The sequence below is a fragment of the Bos grunniens genome, chromosome 23 (assembly GCF_055505025.1).
Source record: "Bos grunniens cultivar Pamir isolate PY7600 chromosome 23, Bosgru_T2T1.0, whole genome shotgun sequence".
Taxonomy (NCBI): Eukaryota; Metazoa; Chordata; class Mammalia; order Artiodactyla; family Bovidae; genus Bos; species Bos grunniens.
Genome location: NC_141187.1, coordinates 5,469,392 through 5,492,078, shown reverse-complemented (window position 1 = coordinate 5,492,078; position 22,687 = coordinate 5,469,392). Strand labels below are relative to the sequence as shown.

General features: G+C 39.3%; 1 protein-coding gene across 1 annotated transcript in view; it reads right to left on the bottom strand.

Moving 5' to 3' along the window:
• Positions 1-22,687, bottom strand: part of COL21A1 (collagen type XXI alpha 1 chain) — a 231,591-nt gene that overhangs the window by 124,110 nt on the left and 84,794 nt on the right. Inside the window, exons 4-6 of the mRNA XM_086370609.1 lie at positions 4,106-4,274; positions 3,450-3,666; positions 607-780 (exon numbers count right to left, since the gene is read on the bottom strand). Of these exons, the coding sequence (XP_086226735.1) occupies positions 607-780; positions 3,450-3,666; positions 4,106-4,274 (560 nt within the window). The remainder of the gene's footprint in view (positions 1-606; positions 781-3,449; positions 3,667-4,105; positions 4,275-22,687) is intronic.

The following is a 22,687-nucleotide window of genomic DNA, read 5'->3' as shown; positions in this document are numbered from 1 at the left end:
AACCCAGCACCTATTACTATTTAAATATTTACTACAATTTGACATTAATACACAGAGACCACAATCATACATCTGAATATGACACCATCTTCTCTTAATAGAAACAGGGTGAGAAAAACATACCTTTTCAAATAAAGGATTTTTCAAGACAGGGCTTGAAATACACACCTCTCAACCCATAATAGATATGCTAGTTTAAAAGAATGCCAAACAGTCACGGGTTTGCTTATGAAAATCCTGACACACATTAATCTAATTTTATCCTCACAGCTGCAAAGAAATTTTCATAACTGCCACTCACAACTTTAATCATATTATCTTTTCCAAATTCATGATACAATTTATGTTTCTCCTGGGAAATATGAAATTAATGTTTCATAAAAACATAGAATTCTACCATGCACTCAGGAGAACATATTTCTAAGAATTATTTTAAAGTCTGATTTTTCATTTTCATACATACACACAAACATACAATTTCACTAATGAACTGACCACTTTTTGATTAAGTCCCTTAAAGGAATTAAGTTAAATACAATTAAATGTGATAAATACTATCACTAAAGCTCCATTATAGGATGCAAAAAGCAAATCATTTTTACTCACTTGGACAGTTTCTTCTTTCCCAGAGTATTTTCCAATTTGGGTTTGCCCACTGATGAAGATCCCTAACACTGGATGTAATGGCTTGTTTTCAATTTGTTGATCATCAATATACAGAGTTACATCTTGTTCCGTTACTAAAAGACGAATCTGATGCCAGCCCTCATCAAATAATATCTATAGGAAGGGAATACAGGAGATTCATAAAGAGAATTCCTAATAAACTTGTATTTTCTTTGTCTCTATTTTTTAGTCATCAACCATAAATCAATACCACACAGATTGGCTGTATCATATTCTAACTCACCCTGACCCGAGCTGGGTCCCAAAGGCCAATACCCACCAGTCACTTTATTAATCCCTACATGAGTTTCCGTCACACATTCCGAAGTATCTGGACCAAAGTATTTGTGGAAACAACTCCCTCAAGGTCACAGATAAGTTCCTAAAGTCCAATTCAAGTAGGACTCTCATCCTACGTACTTCATGGCATCTGTGTATCATGTAACTAGTCCGTCCACTTGGACAGTCTCCCCCAAACCTTCTTCTCCTGATCTCCATGAAATGATATTAATAATATCCTCAGTTTTTAAACCACAGCAAGCACCCTTACCTCCTTCTCCTTACCTCAGTTGCCATACCAGGCAGATGCAAAATTCCAGCCAGGATGTGTTTAAGCACAACTCAGATTCACTTCTCCATTGCCCTTCTCATTGTCATAATTTAGGCTCACAGGTATCTTGCTTTGTTTGAATAATTTTCAAACACATCTCAATCCCTGTTCCTTCCCTCTCCAAGCCAACCTTCTTCCCTCTACTAGAAGTAGTCTCATGCCCCATCTTAATCATTTCTGTATTCCTAGGACCAAGCCCAATTCCAGGAAAGAGTCAAAGGTATTCTTTATGAAAGAAGAGAAAGGAGCAGAGGAGAGAGCTGCTTAGATCCTGACAGGACGGTGATCAAAACTTTTTGATGGAATTCCATCACTGACTGAACGAAATGTAAAGCCGTGTGTACAGTTCCCAGGTCTATGTTTACATATATGATACACGTTTGAACTTATACCTGGCTCGCTTTTTGTGTGCATGAGTATCTTATACTCGAAACACAGGGGGCACCACATTCTATGCTCTAAATGAAAACCCTGCACTTTACTACACGTGACTCCTTAGTAATGAACCAAGATTTCCATGTCCTCTCTCTCCATCAAAATCCTATACATCCTTCAAACCCCATTTCAGAAACCAACTCATTTATGAAGACTTGCCCACATTTTGTATTGAAATCCACCTTTTCTTCCACATTCCAATAACATTTTTCATTTCTATGAGATAGTAGAAGCACTGAATATCACATTAAAAATAAGTTCGTTTAGGTGAGAAACATGCCATATTCATTTGTCACTTCTTACAGAAATCAGTGCATCGTCTTTAATGAAAATGGCAGACAACAATGTTTTAAATTTATTCTTCTCACCAAATGAAGAAATTGCAAAAATGCATAGTTCCATGTACAGCCTTGTATATTTCATAAATTATATAACATACTATTAGAGTTTTATAATAATAATCAAAATGTAATTGCTTTTATCATGATATCTGTATTCTGAACACATTTGACTTGGAAAATACAATTTTAGTTTATATATTTTATTAAATATATGTTTCTTCAGGGGATATAAACTGTCCCGCTAATAAATGCAAATTCTATATCATTATCTACCTGTATTTAATGTTCTGACAAATGTGACTTTACCTCAATATCCTGTAGGACATGACAGTATAAAGCAGACCAACATGGACTTTGAAACTGACCAGACCTAAATTAAATTCCTGATGTCACAACTTAACTAGAACTTAATATCCTTGAACATTTTTTTTTCTGTAAAATAAGAGCAACAGCACCTTCCTTGGGTGGTTATTATAATTAAATATTCCTGGCACTTAGAAACAAGCACTGAAAATATGATTTTCCCCACCCCATAATCTCACATGAATTAAGACAGATTTTCACTAAAATTGAGTTGCCATATGATCCACTCCTGGTTATATATCCAGACAATATACTATACTTCAGACAAAACTATACTTCAAAAAGATACATGCATCCCTATGTTCATAGCAGCACTATTTACAATAGCCAACACACAGAAACAACTTAAATGTCCATCAACAGATGAATACACAAAGAAGATGTTATATATGTATATGTATGTTTTATATATATAATAGAATGCTACTCAGCCATAAAAAGAATGAAGTAATGCCATTTGCAGCAACTTGGGTGAGATGATCATACTAACTGAAGCAAGCCAGAAAGAGAAAGACAAACACAGTGTGATATCACTGATATCTGGAATTTAAAATAGGACACAGATGAACTGATTTAAGAAACAAACAGACTCGCAGACATAGAGGACAAAACTGTGGCTGGCAAGAAGGAGGGGGTGGGGGTGGAGCATGAATCTGGGATTAGTAGATGCAGACTGTTACATATGCAATGGATAAATGACAAGGTCCTTCCCACTGTACAGCAGAGAGTATTATATTCAATATCCGGTGAGAAACCATAATGGACAAGAATATGAAAAAGAATAACATATACGTATAAGTGAACCATTCTGCTGTACACCAGAAATTAACACAACACTGCGAATCATAATTCAACACTCCAATAATTAAAAAAATACTAATTTTCTTCCTTTGCTGCTTTTATTCAGTAAGCAAAATTACATTATGAAATCAATATCTTTTCAGTCATGTTAAATTATGGCTCTCCTCTCCCAAAACACGCCAGCTTGATGCTAATTCCCCATGAATACCACAGTCATACCCAGGCATCTTTACCTTAACGCGAGGGTCAGCAAAGGTGACCACTTGTGAGCCATTAATGATGCTGGTTGTTGTAAATAATAATGTTTTATCCACTCCATTTAAGGTAACTGCTATTTGTGGCCTTCCATCAATGGTTAAAATTCTCCATAAATCCCACATTTTCTTGACCTTAAATCTCTGAGTGGAGACAAATACGTATGATGGAGGAAGACCTTCTGGGAAAACATTGCTGGAAACAGAAGACTGTGTATAAGCTTAAAGAATTCTCAACATGTCTACAGATTTATCAAGAAAAAACTGTATCAACATACAACATTATGGGGGGATGGGAGAGAGGTTCAAAGGGGGGGGGATATCTGTATGCATATAGCTGATTCACTTTATTGTACAGCAGAAACTAGCATACTGTAAAGCAATTAGGCTTCCCTGGTGACTCAGACGGTAAAGAATCTGCCTGAAGTGAGGTAGACCTGGGTTCGATCCCTGGGTAGGGAAGATGCCCTGGAGAAGGAATGGCAATCCACCCCAGTATTCTTACCTGAAGAATACCACGGACAGAGGAGACTGGTGGGCTACAGTTCACAGGGTCACAAAGAATTGGACACAACTGAGTAACTAACACACACAAAAATAATAAAATAAAATAGAAAAATACATATAACATTTACCTTGTGAATTCTGATAAATCAACTTTTGATGTTATTTCATATCCTTTAATCTTTGTTGGTAAAAGCTGAACTCTCTTCTTAGCCTTTTTCTTTATACCCAAGCCTAAAAGAATATCAAACCCCTTCTCATCACGTGCTGCCACGGGAATTCGTGTTGGACAGACAGATTCTATGAAGGAAAAGGCGTAAAAGTGGATTAATCATGGGTTACTTCAACAAAAAAGAAAATTAAGGGAGGAATAAAGAACATAGAATTCTAAAATCTCTATATGCACACAAATGTATATCAATGTATTTCTGAGAAACGTTTTTGTTTTGTTTTCAGGGTGTTTTTGTTACTTGACAATGGAGTCCTAACTGTCTTCTTTCTCCCTAAAAGGGGATGAAATGTAAGATGAATATTTGTTCATGAACTGTTTCAAGGGCAACATTGCTGAAGTTTACACTTCACTATTGTGACTAAGAAGCAACGGAACACCTGGCCTGCGGTAGAGGCAGGCTGGAGCAGGGTTTCTGCTTCTCATCCAGGATTGTCCGGGAGTCACACACCCTTGGATACTGCCCTTGAACTTCTTGGATCCGGGAGATGAACTCTGATTGCTTTCTTGCTTTCCCAGCATTTGAGAGGTAAGAAAAAACATGTGTGTTGCTCCTTATACTCTTTCCAGTTCTAGCAGTTTATAATCTTACAGTTCAAATGTCGTTGGTTCTCTCACTCTGGAAAAAACTTAACTGTGGGTCTTTTCTGTTCATGGAAATTCTTCAAATGGGCCTATTATCTCATCTATGATTAATCAGATTATATATTATATTAATCACATTCATAAATGAATAAAGACTTTTTCCTTAAGAAGCGTCATTAAGGTTTGCATTATACAGTCATCTATATAAATTATAAAAATGTGATGTGCTTTTCAATTATCTGGGAAACCAGTGTCTCAAATTATGTGGAAAATTCTGTACAGTTGAAATGCTATTAAGCTGTTATACTGTAGGAATGTTGCAATATTTTCAGATTCTTCCAAGGCCATCATATAATATACACACTGAGCCTGACTGCTTATATTTTATAGAGCAGCTAACAGAATATAAATAGAAGAACCTCCACAAAATGTGCTTTAAGATAATCATTCTCCTGAAAAGCATTAAAGAGAGGGAACAGTATCATATTTATCCTAGAATAAAAAGTAATGAGATGGATTTTATTAGGTCAATAATACTGTCATACCGTGTAGCATAGAATACTGAAATTAATTAAAGCTTTGTTATAAATAAAATTAGATGTATTCCTGAGAAGATATGGATATTTGCATCTTCAGGTCTGAGGATGCTGAGTTGTTTTTTAGCTTGCTTGTTTGTTTCTTCTTTGTTTTTGCTTTGTTTGGCTGCAGTTGTCTGTTTATTTGTTTTGGCCCCACAGCGCAGCATGCGGGATCTTAGTTCCTGACCAGGGATCAAACTTACGCTCTGGCAGAAGTTCAGTGTCTTAACTACTAGACAGCCAGGGAAGTCCTGGGTTTTTGCTATTTCAGTAGCTTTACTGAGGTAAATTGAGATACAATAAATCAAACATAAAGTTTACAATCTGATTAGTTTTGACACATGTGTATACCTGTGAAGCCATCTCCACCGACAAAGCAACGAACATGTGCATCAGCCTCAAAAGTTTCCCTACGTTCCCTGCAATCTGTTCCTGACACCATTCACTATCCCGATCCCATCCGCATTCTCAGGCACCACTGATACATCTTCTGTCACTACAAATAAGTTTGAATTTCATATAATTCTATAGCGACAGAAGCGTATTGGAAGTCCTCTTTCTTGTCTGGCTTCTTTCATGCAGCTTGATTATTTTAGATCCACTCTGGCTGCTGTTTCAGTAGTTCATTCTTTTGGATGCTGATTACTGTCCATTGTATGGATATATCACAATTATCTACACGCTTGCTGATGGACAATATTGGAAATATTGGAAATAATATTAAGTTTTGATATAAAGAGTTAGATGTATCCCTGGGAAGGGAAGGGTATTTTCCTCTCAGATCAGAGGTTGCTGAGTTTTGAAAGACCTAATCAGTCACATCCTTCTTCCTCTAGGAAGCTTAGCGCTAACTGATGAGAAGATACAGAAACTGTGCAAGCAGAAGGTGCTGGTTAGGGGTGTGAACCACTGAGTCTGATGAGACAGTGAACTGTAATTAACCACCCCTGCCTGGCAGCCCAGCAGGACTGATTCATTCCCCAGCCACCCAAGAAACAGGACTTGCCCCTAAGCTCACATAGGATCCACAAAGAAAATGGAGCTCCAGCTTCACAAACCTGTCCATCCAAAAAGAAAAAGCTAAAGGGACTTTGCCAACATGACCATCTACTTTTCTCAGATGCCCTTATCTGAAGACGCATTTTCTCATCAGTGGTAAAGAGTCAAAGAAAGTGGAGAAAGGTCAATCTATATACTCATTGCAGCACTGCTTTTAATTTGAAAGAATGAGAACTCCCCAAAAAACTTTGCCTGTACCCAGACAAAAGCCAACTCAAGTGAACTTTGAGCAGAGAAGTGACAAATTAGACTTCACTATTAAACCATCTTTACATTCAGAAATAATCCATGTTCTGACAAATATTAATCTTTTACTACATTACTGAATTGATTTGTCTTTTCACCTCTACTTAAAACTGAGATTTCTTATCATTTAAAAACTCATTTTAATATAAAATCAAAAACAACTTATCAAAAGAAGAGCTAGTCTACCTGAAGCTCCTCCATATGAAAACACAAGAAGCAGGGAATAAATGTAGTAATAATGCTGAATGTTCAGTTCAGTTCAGTCACTCAGTCGTGTCCAACTCTTTGTGACCCCGTAAACTGCAACACGCCAGGCCTCCCTGTCCATCACCAACTCCCGGAGTTCACTCAGACTCATGTCCATCAAGTCGGTGATGCCATCCAACCATCTCATCCTCTGTCATCCCCTTCTCCTCCTGCCCCCAATCCCTCCCAGCATCAGAGTCTTTTCCAATGAGTCAATGCTTCGCATGAGGTGGCCAAAGTACTGGAGTTTCAGCTTTAGCATCAGTCCTTCCAATGCACACCCAGGACTGATCTCCTTTAGAATGGACTGGTTGGATCTCCTTGCAGTCCAAGGGACTCTCAAGAGTCTTCTCCAACACCACAGTTCAAAAGCATCAATTCCTCGGCACTCAGCTTTCTTCACAGTCCAACTCTCACATCCAAACATGACCACTGGAAAAACCATAACCTTAACTAGACGGACCTTTGTTGGCAAAGTAATGTCTCTGCTTTTGAATATGCTATCTAGGTTGGTCATAACTTTCTTCTAAGGAGTAAATGTCTTTTAATTTCATGGCCGCAATCACCATCTGCAGTGATTTTGGAGCCCCAAAAAATAAAGTCTACCACTGTTTCCACTGTTTCCCCATCTATTTCCCATGAAGGGAAGGGACCAGATGCCATGATCTTAGCTTTCTGAACGTTGAGCTTTAAGCCAACTTTTTCACTCTCATCTTTCACTTTCATCAAGAGGCTTTTTAGTTCCTCTTCACTCTCTGCAATAAGGGTGGTGTCATCTGCATATCTGAGGTTATTGAGATTTCTCCCGGCAATCTTGACTCCAGCTTGTGTTTCTTCCAGCCCAGCATTTCTCATGATGTACTCTGCATATAAGTAAGATAAGCAGGGTGACAATATACAGCCTTGATATACTCCTTTTCCTATTTGGAACCAGTCTGTTGTTCCATGTCCAGTTCTAACTGTTGCTTCCTGACCTGCATATAGGTTTCTCAAGAGGCAGGTCAGGTGCTCTGGTATTCCCATCTCTTTCAGAATTTTCCACAGTTTATTGTGATCCACACAGTCAAAGGCTTTGGCATAATCAATAAAGCAGAAATAGATGTTTTTCTGGAACTCTCTTGCTTTTTACATGATCCAGAGGATGTTGGCAATTGGATCTCTGGTTCCTCTGCCTTTTCTAAAACCAGCTTGAACATCTGGAAGTTCACAGTTCAGGTATTGCTGAAGCCTGGCTTGGAGAATTTTGAGCATTACTTTAGGCTGTGTTATATAACTGAAATCATAAATCAATAAATTAAATTCTTCCTGTTACTATGATGCAAGATTTGTTCCTGGCAGGGGGCAGGGTAATACAGAACAACATGAAGCCTTATTTCAAATGCATTTGATTTAAAACTGCAAAAGAAAGAACTTTACTTGAAAAGAAAATGTGTTAAATACCATATCATAAGAATATTCAGATTTGAATTGCTCTTTTGATTTTTTTTACCAAAGAGAAGTTATAAGATATTAGACAAAGAGCTCCAACTGAAGATCAGAATCTGAGGTTTAGACCAAAGCCTTCCTCTTAACCTCTCATGAGCCTCTGGCCTCTCATCTGTGAAGAGAGAATAATGCTCTCCTTCACAGGGCTTGTCTGATGATCAGATGCATTGATGTATGTGGAAATGCTTCATAACTTCAAAACAGCATGCAAGTGTGGGGAATAAAGCAAGTACTGTGCTCATCCTTTTTCTATAATCAAATCTTTTGCACTGTATTCTGTTAATAATCTCCAGGATTGTACAGAAAACAGTGTGGCCCAGTGCATGAAATCAAAAGTGTATATCAGTAATCACAATATAGCCATGGCTTCATTAATATCTAGCACATCTCATTAGTGATCATGCATGCTCAGTCGTGTACAGCTCTTTGCAACCATACAGACTGAAGCCCACCAGGCTCCTCTGTCCATGGGATTTTCCAGCAAGAACACTGCAGTGGGTTGCCATGCCCTCCTCCAGGGGATCTTCCCAACCCAGGGATCTAACCCGTGTCTACTATGCTCCTGCATTGCAGGCAGATTGTTTACCACTTGATCTATCAGAGAAGCCCTCTCATTAGGGAAAATGTATTTAAATAATTACATTTTATTTTTCTTTCAGCTTTCAATTTTTTAGTTGTAAAGTGAACGTAAAATTTATTATTTTGACTATTTTTAAGTGTAAATTCACTACCATTAAGTATATTCAAATGTTGTATAACCAACACCCCTATTCAGGGAACCAGAAAAGAAAACAAGGAAAACCCACTAAAGCAGAAGAGCTTCAGTTTTCAGAAATACAAACTTTGTACCCATTGGACAATAACTCCTCATGGTTTCTCTCTTCTCAGCCCCTGGTACCCTCATATTTTCTTGAAGGAATAATCTTTCTTCCCTATTTTCTCACCTACAAGCACAATAAAATATCCTCATACACAGGAACTGAAAAGTAAAATGTAGCTAAAATGCTCAAATACAGTTTGTACGTTTGCATACACTGGCTATGGGAGACAGGTAAAAGGAAGTTTCTGTACATAAAAAGCTGCTTTCATTGCCAACCAACAATTGTTCCAAAACCTGTCAGGGAAATAAAGGTAAATAACTAACTCCTCTATAGTGTCCTAAAAAGATGTATGTATAAGCACACAACCAATTTCTACTGGAAACTGGGAATAAAAATTGGAACTTGGAAGTTATTTTAAGGACCAAGAAAATCAAATGCTAACAGAGTCAGTCAGAGGATAATACCCACAACAGCTAAGTTGAACAATCTAGATAAAGCAAGTTAGTTTGAAGAAGTACATTTAGGAGCAAGGACAAAAAAAGAAAAAGAACTCAAGATCTAAGTTCGCAAGTGCAGGAAACTAAACAGTTGTAATTTTAGCCCAATATGTTCAGAGAGTATTCAGGAAAGGAATGCTTTCTGGAGCAAGCATGGATCACTCCAGCTTATTTTAAACACTAGGGTGCAGTGATAATTGCTTCCTGTTAAATCTAAGGGCTAAGTAATATAAGTGATTCAGTCTCATCAGGGTCATAAAAACATGTTCTATTTAAAATCCTATCATAGTCAGGGACAGAAAAACTGTCCATCTTTTGAGTCTGGCCAGGACAATTAGATATGTCCAGCTACTCCTTTCTGTGTGTGCGTGTCTGACTCTTGGTGACCCCATGGACTATAGCCTGCCAGACTCCTCTGTCCATTTGATTTTCCCGGCAAAAATAGCAGAAGGGGTTGCCATTTCCTCCTTCGGGGTATCTTCTCAACCCAAGGATCAAACCTGTGTCTCCTGCATCTCCTGCATCAGCAGACATATTCTCTACTGCTGAGCCACAGGACTGGAAAGGTCAGTTTTCATTCCAATCCCAAAGAAAAGCAATGCCAAAGGATACTCAAACTACTGTACAATTTCACTCATCTCACACGCTACTAGAGTAATGCTCAAAAATTCTCCAACCAGGCTTTAACAGTTCGTGAACCAAGAAATTCCACATGTTCAAGCTGGATTGAGAAAAGGCAAAGGAAACAGAGATCAAATGGCCAACATCCGATGGATCACTGAAAATGCAAGAGAGTTCCAGAAAAATATCTGCTTCTGCTTTATTGACTATGCCAAAGATTTGTGTGGATCACAACAAACTGTGGAAAATTCTTGAAGAGACGAGAATACCAGACCACCTGACCTGCCTCCTGATAAATCTGTATGCAGGTCAGGAAGCAACAGTTAGAACTGGACATGGAACAACAGACTGGTTCCAAATCGATAAAGGAGTATGTCCAGGTTGTATATTGTCACCCTGTTTATTTGACTTCTATGCAGACTATGTCATGAGAAACGCTGGACTGGAAGAAGCACAAGCTGGAATCAAGATTGCCAGGAGAAATATCAATAACCTCAGATATGCAGATAACACCATCCTTATGGCAGAAAGCAAAGAGGAATTAAAGAGACTCTTGATGAAAGTGAGAGTGAAAAGGTTGGCTTAAAACTCAACATTCAGAAAACTAAGATCATGGCATCTGGTCCCATCACTTCATGGTAAATAGATGAGGAAACAGTGACAGACTTTATTTTGGGGGGCTCCAAAATCACTGCAGATGGTGATTGCAGCCATGAAATTAAAAGATGCTTGCTCCTTGGAAGAAGAGCTAATGACCAACCTAGACAGCATATTAAAAAGCAGAGACATTACTTTGTCAACAAAAGTCTGTCTAGTCAAAGCTATGGTTTTTCCAGTAGTCATGTATGGATGTGAGAGTTGGATTATAAAGAAAGCTGAGCACTGAAAAATTGATGCTTTTGAACTGTGGTGTTGGAGAAGAAGACTCCTGAGAGTTCCTTGGACTGCAAGGAGATCCAAACAATCCATCCTAAAGGAAATCACTCCTGAATATTCATTGGAAGGACTGATGCTGAAGGTGAAACTCCAATACTTTGGCCACCTGAGGCAAAGAACTGACTCATTGGAAAAGACCCTGAGACCCTGATGCTGGGAAAGATTGAAGGCAGGAGGAGAAGAGGATGACAGAGGATGAGATGGCTGGATGGCATCACTGACTCAATGGACATGAGTTTGAGCAAGCTCCAGGAGTTGGTGATGGACAGGGAAGCCTGGTGTGCTGCAATCCATGGGGTTGCAAAGAGTTGGACACGATTTAGTGACTGAACTGAGCCACCAGGGAAGCCAGATGTTAACAAGATGTGGGATTATCATACTAATTAATAATGAACACATTTTTCCAGATCTCAACTAGCCTAGTTTATAAGTGCCTATTCAATCCAATTCTACTTGTTATATTGTTTGTAAGCCACCCCTCTGCAGAAGTCACATATTTTATTGATAACTGGGGAAATTTATGTGGAGATTCACAGTCAGAGACTGAAAGAAATTTTACTGATCCAGATCCAGTAGTCCAGTAAAATATAGTTGTCTATGATACCCCGGTGTACAGCTCAGATCTATGCAAGCCAGCTCCTTTAAACTTTCCTGAACTGAACTTGCCCTTAATGGTAAGGCACATGTGAGTATAGGTGTCACTGACACACATTCCTCAATGACATTCCGTGGCAATTTAATAATTTGCCTTTCTGAATATGTTTTATCATCAGGGACTTTAGTATCATGTAATGTACAAGTCATAGAAAAGGTGCCACATCCACCATGGTTTCAGTTTCAATTTAGTACTAAGACTGTAATAACTTAGATTCCATCTCATCATATTGGAAATACAATAAAATAGCAATAGCAAATCCTAAATAAATTATCCAAGCAGAAGTCCATTTACCAAAGCCCAGAGTCACAAAATTTCTTTTCTCATCACAGATTAAATGATCTCATCCTTTTAACCAGCAAGCAATCCTACTGTCTTGAAATATAGATTGATTTAAAGTCAACAATACTTCATCAGAGGAAGATGTCTGCCAAACACATGACTGACAGACAGTGGGACCTAGTAAGCATAGATTTTTATAAGACTCCTTTCAGTGGTGAGTCAACGGAACCAATAAACTCCAGTTAGCCTTAAGTACAACTTGTGCACAACCCAGAAAAGTAAAAATCTTTTTCACCAGTGAGTAGTCCCACTAACATAGAATGTATTATTTTTCAACAATGAGAAAAATATAAGGAACGGAAATCCATCCTTGGCTTGGAAAATAAAGGGTAATTACAAACATAACTCATCTGGTTTTGTCAGTTTTCATTTTAAAAGCATTGATTATGTGATGAAATGTTAAGCTATTCCTTTCTCTGATTGAATACTAGAGATGGAGAAAGGTAGTGCATTTTACCTTTATGCAAATCCAGATAATAGTCTTTATCCCATTCCTATAACTCATTGTTTACTCCTTTTTTTCATTTTTAACTTAAATGAGAAGAAGTTTTGTTAAATATTAGTTATGCATCATTTTAACATGCTAACTCTATCGTTTATTTAACAGACATCCAGTCATCTTAACACGTCTCTCTGTTGCTCTAGCCTCTAGCATGCTGATAATAATCTGCATACAATGTGGTCTCTTTGCTCTCACACTGATAGGGCTGACCTCTGTGACCAACAGGAAAGACACTGCTATCTCTCTGGCTCTCTTGGATGACTTACTCTGGGGGAAGCCAAGTCGTCATGTTGCAGGGATGCTCAAACAGCTCCTTGGAGATGTTTACCTGCCCAGGAACTGAGACCTCCTGCCAGCAACAGCACCGACTCGCCAACCTTGTGAGTGAGTCACCTTAGAAGCAGACCTCCAGCGCCAGTCAAGCCTTCAGCTGACTGCCACCCCAACTGATATCTTGATTGCATTCCTTGAGAGAACCTGAGTCAGGATCACCCAGCCCAGCTTTGCCCATGTTCCTGATCCACAGAAACTGTATGAGATAATAAATGCTATTATTATTTAATCCAAATACAAGATAAAATGATGAAACAAAATGAAAATCAGGCCTCTGTTACCAAAGTTGGAGTCAGTCAATTAGACTAAGATCATATTTAGAAAGAGTGATATTGATCAAGTCAAGAACCAGATTCAGACCTGGTTCTAACTCCAGAGATTAGGCTCAGTTCAGTTCAGCCTCTCAGTCATGTCCGACTCTTTGCGACCCCATGAATCGCAGCACGCCAGGCCTCCCTGTCCATCACCAACTCCCGGAGTTCACTCAGACTCACGTCCATTGAGTCAGTGATGCCATCCAGCCATCTCATCCTCTGTGGTCCCCTTCTCCTCCTGCCCCCAATCCCTCCCAGCATCAGAGTCTTTTCTAATGAGTCAACTCTTCACATGAGGTGGCCAAAGTACTGGAGTTTCAGCTTTAGCATCATTCCTTCCAAAGAAATCCCAGGGCTGATGTCCTTCAGAATGGACTGGTTGGATCTCCTTGCAGTCCAAGGGACTCTCAAGAGTCTTCTCCAATTCCACAGTTCAAAAGCATCAATTCTTCAGCGCTCAGCCTTCCTCACAGTCCAACTCTCACATCCATATGTGACCACTGGAGATTAGGCTAGACCATCATATATATTCACATGGCCTCAGGTTTATAGAAAGAACTATCAAGCTTTACTTTAATATACATTGCATTGTGCTTACTGAATTTTTTAAACTTTTTTATTAAGATACAACCTACATTCAGTAAAATGCCTTGATCTACTCTATGAGTTATACTATGATGTACTTATCTCTTTTCCTGTGAGCAATCATTTGAGTTGTTTTCAGTTTGGGGCTACTTTAAATAAAGCTGCTATGAACATTCTTGAATAGTCTTTTGGTGAACATATGAACTTATTTCTCACAGCTAAATATTAATATCTAGAAGTAGAACTGCTGTTTCATAAGATAGCAGTATGCTTTGCCCTAAAAGATAACATCAAAGACTTTTCCAAAGTGATTGTATAATATTCACTCCTATGGGTATGACAATGGTCATTTAAAAGGATGTTATAATAATAAAATATGTCATTAAGTGATATGTATTATATAAATAACATTTTAGAGAAAGAATGGGAGAGTGAGCTACTTATATAAGCTTTAAACATTCCTAAGAAAGTTAGTCTGAATATTTTCTATTTCTCTCTTTGCTAGAAAAAATGAACTGAATGTACACAGCTGCATTTAGATCCAATCATAAACCCTGAGAGCAAGATCTATGTGCTATAATTTGAATATTTTCTGAATCATACCATACCATAGTCATCTTACTTTTTCAATTTTTTTTTTTTATTTCATGGCTGCAATCACCATCTGCAGTGATTTTGGAGCCCCCCAAAATAAAGTCTGACACTGTTTCCACTGTTTCAAATTTAATACTCATCATCGGTTTTCACATGAAATATAAACACATCATATTTCTTTATTAAAAACATAGCTCTAGTCTCCCTAATTAAATGAATGGAAAATCCATATTTTTGCATATACTACAAACCCTTGACAATGTAGATTGTCACCGACCCAGATTATATTTAAATTCTTTTAATCTACAGATAGAAAACAAAATGATTCCCCTGAATATTCAATGAGGTTTTATGAAATATTACCCCTCATCAAATCCCATCTGCCAAACTTTACCCCAGCTCTGACCTCTCATTTTCCTGTGCCCCATCTCTGTGGTTAGGAATTCAAGCACATATGTACCAATAGTGGAGAGGCAGAGGGAAGGAAATGAGCTCCATGTGAGGGCAGAGAAATTAATCACATGCTTGTTATGAAATCATGTAATCATGAAATCCTATCTTCGAAAGCAACTCAGTTGTCCTGGCCATGGCCCCTGATATGTGTATCTTGACCTTTTGTAGCTTCCATTGAAATGCAAGTTAAACAGAGTAGGGGAGAGGAGTATACCAGGCCATTATTTGTAAGTATTATGCCTTGAGTTAGATAATCAAAGTATACAGCAATCTGAAAGCAAAGAGTCATCCAAAATGTGAATAATTTCAACAAGAGGAAAAGAAATTCAGAAGTCCTGAACATCATTCCAAATTAAAGTACACCATGGTGGAAAGCACTGGAAGGAAAAAAAGCCCCAGTGCTTTTGGGGATGAAAGACACCAAAGTTCCACTTAGGGAAGCCAGCTCTCTTTCTCGCTCCCCTCTCACCTCTCTAAGAACATATGGCTACATTTACACAGCTAATTGCCTTCTGACTTCTGGTCCCTCTTGAGTCCACACCATATACTCTTTTAAGAAACAGATACATTTCCTGCTTCATCCAAGAATCATGATGGTGGAAAAAGGAATGGTAAGAATACACAGGCTGTTTCCAGGTCCTGCTCTTTTAACTGTCTTCTGTGCACAGGCGAGTTCAGCTCACCTGAATCAAAATATGGGTCCTGAAACAAAGTCCTTCAAGACACAAGCTATTGGAAGCCCTTGTAGATACTTAAGGATGGTACCTCCCAAAGCACAAGGGGAAATCACTTTCTTTTCCCTCCTCATTCTATTGCATCAAGGCCATGCTTAGCTGACTCATAACAACAAAAGAATGATGTCAGCAAGACAGCAGAATAGAAAGTCACGACAACTATTCCCTAACTGAAATGCTGATTTAACAATGATCTATGGGCCAAAATACCTTTATGAACATTCCATATTCAAGTCAGGAAGTTGAAGTTTCCCAGATGAGCACAAAAATAAGAATAACATCTTGAAGTAGGCAATAAGAGTGATTTCACCCTGGCCACATCAGTTCCCTCTCCAGGATGACACAAATAAGTGCCAAGAGAGATGCCCTTGCTTATAATGACTCCCCAGTGAGGAAGAAAGAAAAATGCAGCATGCATCTAATGCTCCAGCTTTCAGAGAGACTGGAGAGATGGAGAGACTGGTTTCTGTATTGACTCATTTGCAGCCCTGATGGAACCTGAATCAATTGAACGCCTGGGGACTGCAGAAAACAAGTAAGAGTGTGAGGGCAGCTTGTTGTGACATGATTCTGCATGGTCAGGAGAAGACACATGACTTGAAGCTTCTCCTGCAGGAAGAGAAAAGAGTGGAGATGTATCCAGCATCCCAGCTTTTCAAAGGGCTGCCTGAGGGAATGATGTTGGTCTCACCTGACTAATGATGCTGACAAGGAACCAGCACACCTGGACACCTAGTGGCCACTGAGAACAAGGAAGAGGGGGGAAATCTGTAAAACTAGAGGACTTGAGTGTTACAGGAAGATACCAAATGGACTGAAAGATTATTAGTTTCTGAAAAAGAAACTTGTCTCACTAATTAACAGATTTCTTACACAGTCCCAAAGAAATCACATCCCTCCAAAAATGGTTTCAAAATCTCTAGCCAGGCTGATTGCTAAGGGACTTTCACTGGGCAAAGCCTGTTGGTAAAGACTGGTAAAAGTGATTGCTTTTTCAAATGTGTGAATCTCAAGACAAAACTATGAGATATATGACTCAATCAAAGGAACATAATAACTCTCCAGATACTGACCCTGAAGAAAGAGAAGTATCTTATCTGACAAAGTTTAAAATAACCATCATGAGATGCTTTATGAGCTCAAGAACATGACACATGAACAAAATGAGAATAGCAACAAAAAGAAAATATAAAGGAGAACCAAACAGAAATTTTGGAGCAGAAAAACACAATAATTGAACCAGAAAACTGACTAGGGGGGTTAAAAGTCAGCCTTGATCAAGTAGAAGAAAGTATCAGTAGACTTGAAGACAGGTCCTTTGAAATTATCCAGGTAGAAGATCAAAAATTTTAAAGAATGACAAAAATTGAAGAAAGCCTAAATGACTCATGCCCACCATCTAGTAGACCAATATATAGATTATAGGAGTTGCAGAAGAAGAAGAGATAAAGAAGCAGAGCTTATTTAAATAAATAATAGCCAAAAAATTCTTAAATCTAGGAAAGGAAGCAGACATCCAGATATTCAAGAACTGAAAGAAATCCACATCCAGACACATTATAATCAAATTTTCAAAAACAAGGGTAAAGAGAGAACTTGGAAATCACTAACAGAAAAGCAACTCACTATGTACAGGGTACCCCATAATCCAATCACCAGATTTCTGAGTAGAAATATTGCAGGCCACAAGGGAATGGGGTGCTATATTCAAAGTGTTCAAAGAAAAAGACTGCCCACCAAAAATAACATACCTGGCAAACATGTCATTCAAACTAGAAAGAAAAATAAATACTTTTCTAGATTAAGAAAAAGCTCATCACCACTAGGCCCACCTAACAAGAAATACTAGGGAGGTCCTTCAAATTGAAAGGATATTAAGCAGCAACACAAAAGCACTGGAAAGTATAAAATTTGCTGGTAAAGGTAAATAAAGAGACATATTCAGAATACTGTAACACTGTAACAGTGGTATTTAAATCACTTTTAATTCTGATATAGAAAACTGTGAAAATATATTAATGGATACACAGTATAAGATGATATAATTTGTGGCATCATTAAAAAGTGTAAAGGGTGGGGAGGAGCTCAGAAGGCTGAGGAATAGGACAGAGAGACCACTTTCTCCCCCACAAATTCATCAAAAGAACATTTAAACGCTGAGTAAATTCCACAAAACAATTTCTGAAAGACGGCAGAGGACATCAGGCACCCAGAAAAGCAGCCCATTGTCTTCGAAAGGAGGTAGGAAAAAATAAATGACAAAAAAAGAGACAAAAGAGGGAGGGATGGAGCTCCGTCCCGGGAAGGGAGTCTTAAAAAGAGAGAAGTTTCCAAACACCAGGAAACACTCTCACTGCCGATTCTGTGCCGAGCCTTGGAAGCACAGAGGGCAACATAACAGGGAGGGAAAATAAATAAACAATTAAAACCCACAGATTACGAGCCCAACGGTAACTCCCCCAGCCGAGAAGCAGCGCAGACGCCTGCAACCCGCCACTAGCAAGAAGGGGCTGGGCAGGGAGGCACGGCGCGGGCTGCATCGCTTAGAGTAAGGATCTGGCCTGAATGCCCCAAGTGCTATCTGAGCGAACTAACTTGGGCTAGCAAACCAGACTGTGGGATAATTACCACGCAAAAAGCCAGCCCTAACCTAAGACACCGCCAGGCCCGTGCACAGAACAAAGGACTGAACAGAGATAGCCGGCTGCAGACCATCCCCCTCCAGTGCCAGGCAGCCAGAGCTGAAAGGGGACAATCGCAGCCCCAGAGAGACATTATGTACAAAACTGTAAGCAGGCTTCTTTGCTAACTAAGACTTCTTGGGGGTCTGGATGGTCAACATCTGCCTGAGAAGGTGCACCGGTTGTACACCCAGAAAACCGAGCAGCGGGGAGGTGATAAGTCACAGAGGCCGCGCTCGCCAAACACCTCCATCACCTGAGCTGCTTGGACCTGGGAAGGGCACAAAACGCAGGCCCAACAGAGTCTGTGCCTCTGAGGACTACCCTAGTGCCTGAACCTGAGCGGCTTAGACCTGGGAGGTGCATGCAGCCCAGGGCCAGCCTCGGATGGTTCCCGGTGGAGCAACCTAGAGCCTGAACAGTGTGGGCAGGAGGGTACACATGCTGTGAGTGGGGTCAGGCCCAGTGTGGCTGAGGCACTGCAAGCACATGCCAGTGTTATTTGTTTGCAGCATCCCCCACAGCGGGACTGAACAAGTGAGCCTAAAAAAAAAAAAAGAAAAAAAAGGGTCCTCCACCGTCCCCTTTGTGTCAGGACACAAATCAGACACTGAACAGACCAGCAAACAGAAGAAGCTAAAACAGAGGGAACCGCCTTGGAAGTGACAGGTGCAATAGAGTAAAACCCTGTCGTTACTACCGACTACATAGGAAGGGGCCTATAGATCTTGAGAAATATAAGCCGGACCAAGGAACTAGCCGAAAATGAACTGACCCCACAAAACCCAAAACACCACTAGAGAAAGTCCTAGATATATTTTTACTATTTTTATGATCATTCTTTCTTTCTTTTTTTTTTTAGTTTAAAAAAAAAATTTTAAGTCCTCTATTACTCCTTTAATTTTCACTTTTATAACCTACTAGAGCCAGACATCCTGGAATGTGAAGTCAAGTGGGCCTTAGAAAGCATCACTACGAACAAAGCTAGTGGAGGTGATGGAATTCCAGTTGAGCTATTTCAAATCCTGAAAGATGATGCTATGAAAGTGCTGCAATCAATATGCCAGCAAATTTGGAAAACTCAGCAGTGGCCACAGGACTGGAAAAGGTCAGTTTTCATTCTGATCCCAAAGAAAGGCAATGCCAAAGAATGCTCAAACTATCGCACAATTGCACTCATCTCACATGCTAGTAAAGTAATGCTCAAAATTCTCCAAGCCAGGCTTCAGCAATATGTGAACCGTGAACTTCCAGATGTTCAAGCTGGTTTTAGAAAAGGCAGAGGAACCAGAGATCAAATTGCCAACATCTGCTGGATCATGGAAAAAGCAAGAGAGTTCCAGAAAAACATCTATTTCTGCCTTATTGACTATGCCAAAGCCTTTGATTGTGTGGATCACAATGAACTGTGGGAAATTCTGAGAAATGGGAATACCAGACAATCTGATGTGCCTCTTGAGAAATTCGTATGCAGGTCAGGAAGCAACAGTTAGAACTGGACATGGAACAACAGAATGCTTCCAAATAGGAAAAGGAGTATGTCAAGGCTGTATATTGTCCCCCTGCTTATTTAACTTATATGCAGAGTACATCATGAGAAATGCTGGACTGGAAGAAACACAAGCTGGAATCAAGATTGCTGGGAGAGATATCAATAACCTCAGATATGCAGATGACACCACCCTTATGGCAGAAAGTGAAGAGGAACTCAAAAGCCTCTTGATGAAAGTGAAAGTGGAGAGTGAAAAAGTTGGCTTAAAGCTCAACATTCAGAAAACAAAGATCATGGCATCCGGTCCCATCACTTCATGGGAAATAGATGGGGAAACAGTGGAAACAGTGTCAGACTTTATTTTTCTGGGCTCCAAAATCACTGCAGATGGTGATTGCAGCCATGAAATTAAAAGATGGTTACTCCTTGGAAGGAAAGTTATGACCAACCTAGATAGCATATTCCAAAGCAGAGACATTACTTTGCCAACAAAGGTTGGTCTAGTCAAGGCTATGGTTTTTTCCTGTGGTCATGTATGTATGTGAGACTTGGACTGTGAAGAAGGCTGAGCACTGAAGAATTGATGCTTTTGACTGTGGTGTTGGAGAAGACTCTTGAGAGTCCCTTGGACTGCAAGGAGATCCAACCAGTCCATTCTGAAGGAGATCAGCCTGGGATTTCTTTGGAAGGAATGATGCTAAAGCTGAAACTCCAGTACTTTGGCCACCTCATGCAAAGAGTTGGCTCATTGGAAAAGACTCTGATGCTGGGAGGGATTGGGGGCAGGAGAAGAAGGGGACGACAGAGGATGAGATGGCTGGATGGCATCACTGACTCGATGGACGTGAGTCTGAGTGAACTCCGGGAGTTGGTGATGGACAGGGAGGCCTGGCATGCTGCGATTCATGGGGTCGCAAAGAGTCGGATATGACTGAGTGACTGATCTGATCTGATCTGGTTACTTTGCAAAAAAAAAAAGACCCTTTTTTTTTAAAAGCAAACTTCATATATATATTTTTTATAATTTTTGTGACTTTTTTTTCCTTTCTTTTTTTTCCTCTTCTTTTCTTTAATATTGTATTTTTGAAATTCCAAACTCTACTCTAGATTTTTAATTTTTGCTTTTGGTATTTGTTATCAATTTTGTACCTATTTTTTTTTTTATATATAATTTTTGTGACTTTTTTTTCTCTTTCTTTTTCTTCTTCTTTTCTTTAACATTGTATTTTTGAAATTCCAAACTCTACATTAGATTTTTAATTTTTGCCTTTTGGTATTTGTTATCAATTTTGTACCTTTAAGAACCCAATCTTCAGGACCCATTTTTACTTGGGAGCGAGATTACTGGCTTGACTGCTCTCTCCTCCTTTGGAGTCTCCATTTTCTCCACCAGGTCGCCTGTGTCTCCTCCCTAAACCCTCTCTGCTCTACCCAACTCTGTGAATTTCTGTGTTTTCCAGATGGTGGAGAACACTTAGGGAACTGATTACTGGCTGGATCTGTCTCTCTTCTTTTCATTCCCCTCTTTTATCCTCCTGGCCACCTCTGTCTCCTTCCTCCCTCTTCTCTTCTCTATATAACTCTGTGAACATCTCTGAGTGGTCCAGTTGTGGAGTGTACATAAGGAAGTGATTACTGGCTAGCCTGCTCTCTCTATTGATTCCACCTCATCTCATTCGGGTCACCTCCAACACCCTCCTCCCTCTTGTCTTTTCCATGTAACTCTGTGAACCTCTCTGGGTGTCCCTCACTGTGGATAAACTTTTCATCTTTAACCTAGATGGTTTATCAATGGTGCTGTATAGAAGGAGAAGTTTTGAGAGTACTGTAAAAATAAGACTGAAGACTGGAAGCAGGAGGCTTAAGTCCAAACCCTGACTCCAGGGAACATTAATTGACAGGAGCTCATCAAACACCTCCATACCTACACTGAAACCAAGCACCACACAAGGGCCAACAAGTTCCAGAACAAAACATACCATGCAAATTCTCCACCAACACAGGAATACAGCCCTGAGCTCCAATATACAGGCTGCCCAAAGTTACTACAAAACCATAGACATCTCATAACTCATTACTGGACACTTCATTGCACTCCAGAGAGAAGAAATCCAGCTCCACCCACCAGAACACCGACACAAGCTTCCCTAACCAAGAAACCTTGACAAGCCACCTGTACAAATCCACACACAGCGAGGAAACTCCACAATAAAGAGAACTCCACAAACTGCCAGAATACAGAAAGGATACCCCAAACTCAGCAATATAAACAAGATGAAGAGACAGAGGAATACCCAGCAGGTAAAGGAACAGGATAAATGCCCACCAACCAAACAAAAGAGGAAGAGATAGGGAATCTACCTGATAAAGAATTCCAAATAATGATAGTGAAAATGATCCAAAATTTGAAATAAAAATGGAATCACAGATAAATATCCTGGAGACAAGGATTGAGAAGATGCAAGAAAGGTTTAACAAGGACCTAAAAGAAATAAAAAAGAGTCAATATATAATGAATAATGAAATAAATGAGATCAAAAACACTCTGGAGGCAACAAATAGTAGAATAACAGAGGCAGAAGATAGGATTAGTGAATTAGAAGATAGAATGGTAGAAATAAATGAATCAGAGAGGAAAAAAGAAAAATGAATTAAAAGAAATGAGGACAATCTCAGAGACCTCCAGGACAATATTAAACGCTACAACATTCAAATCATAGGAGTC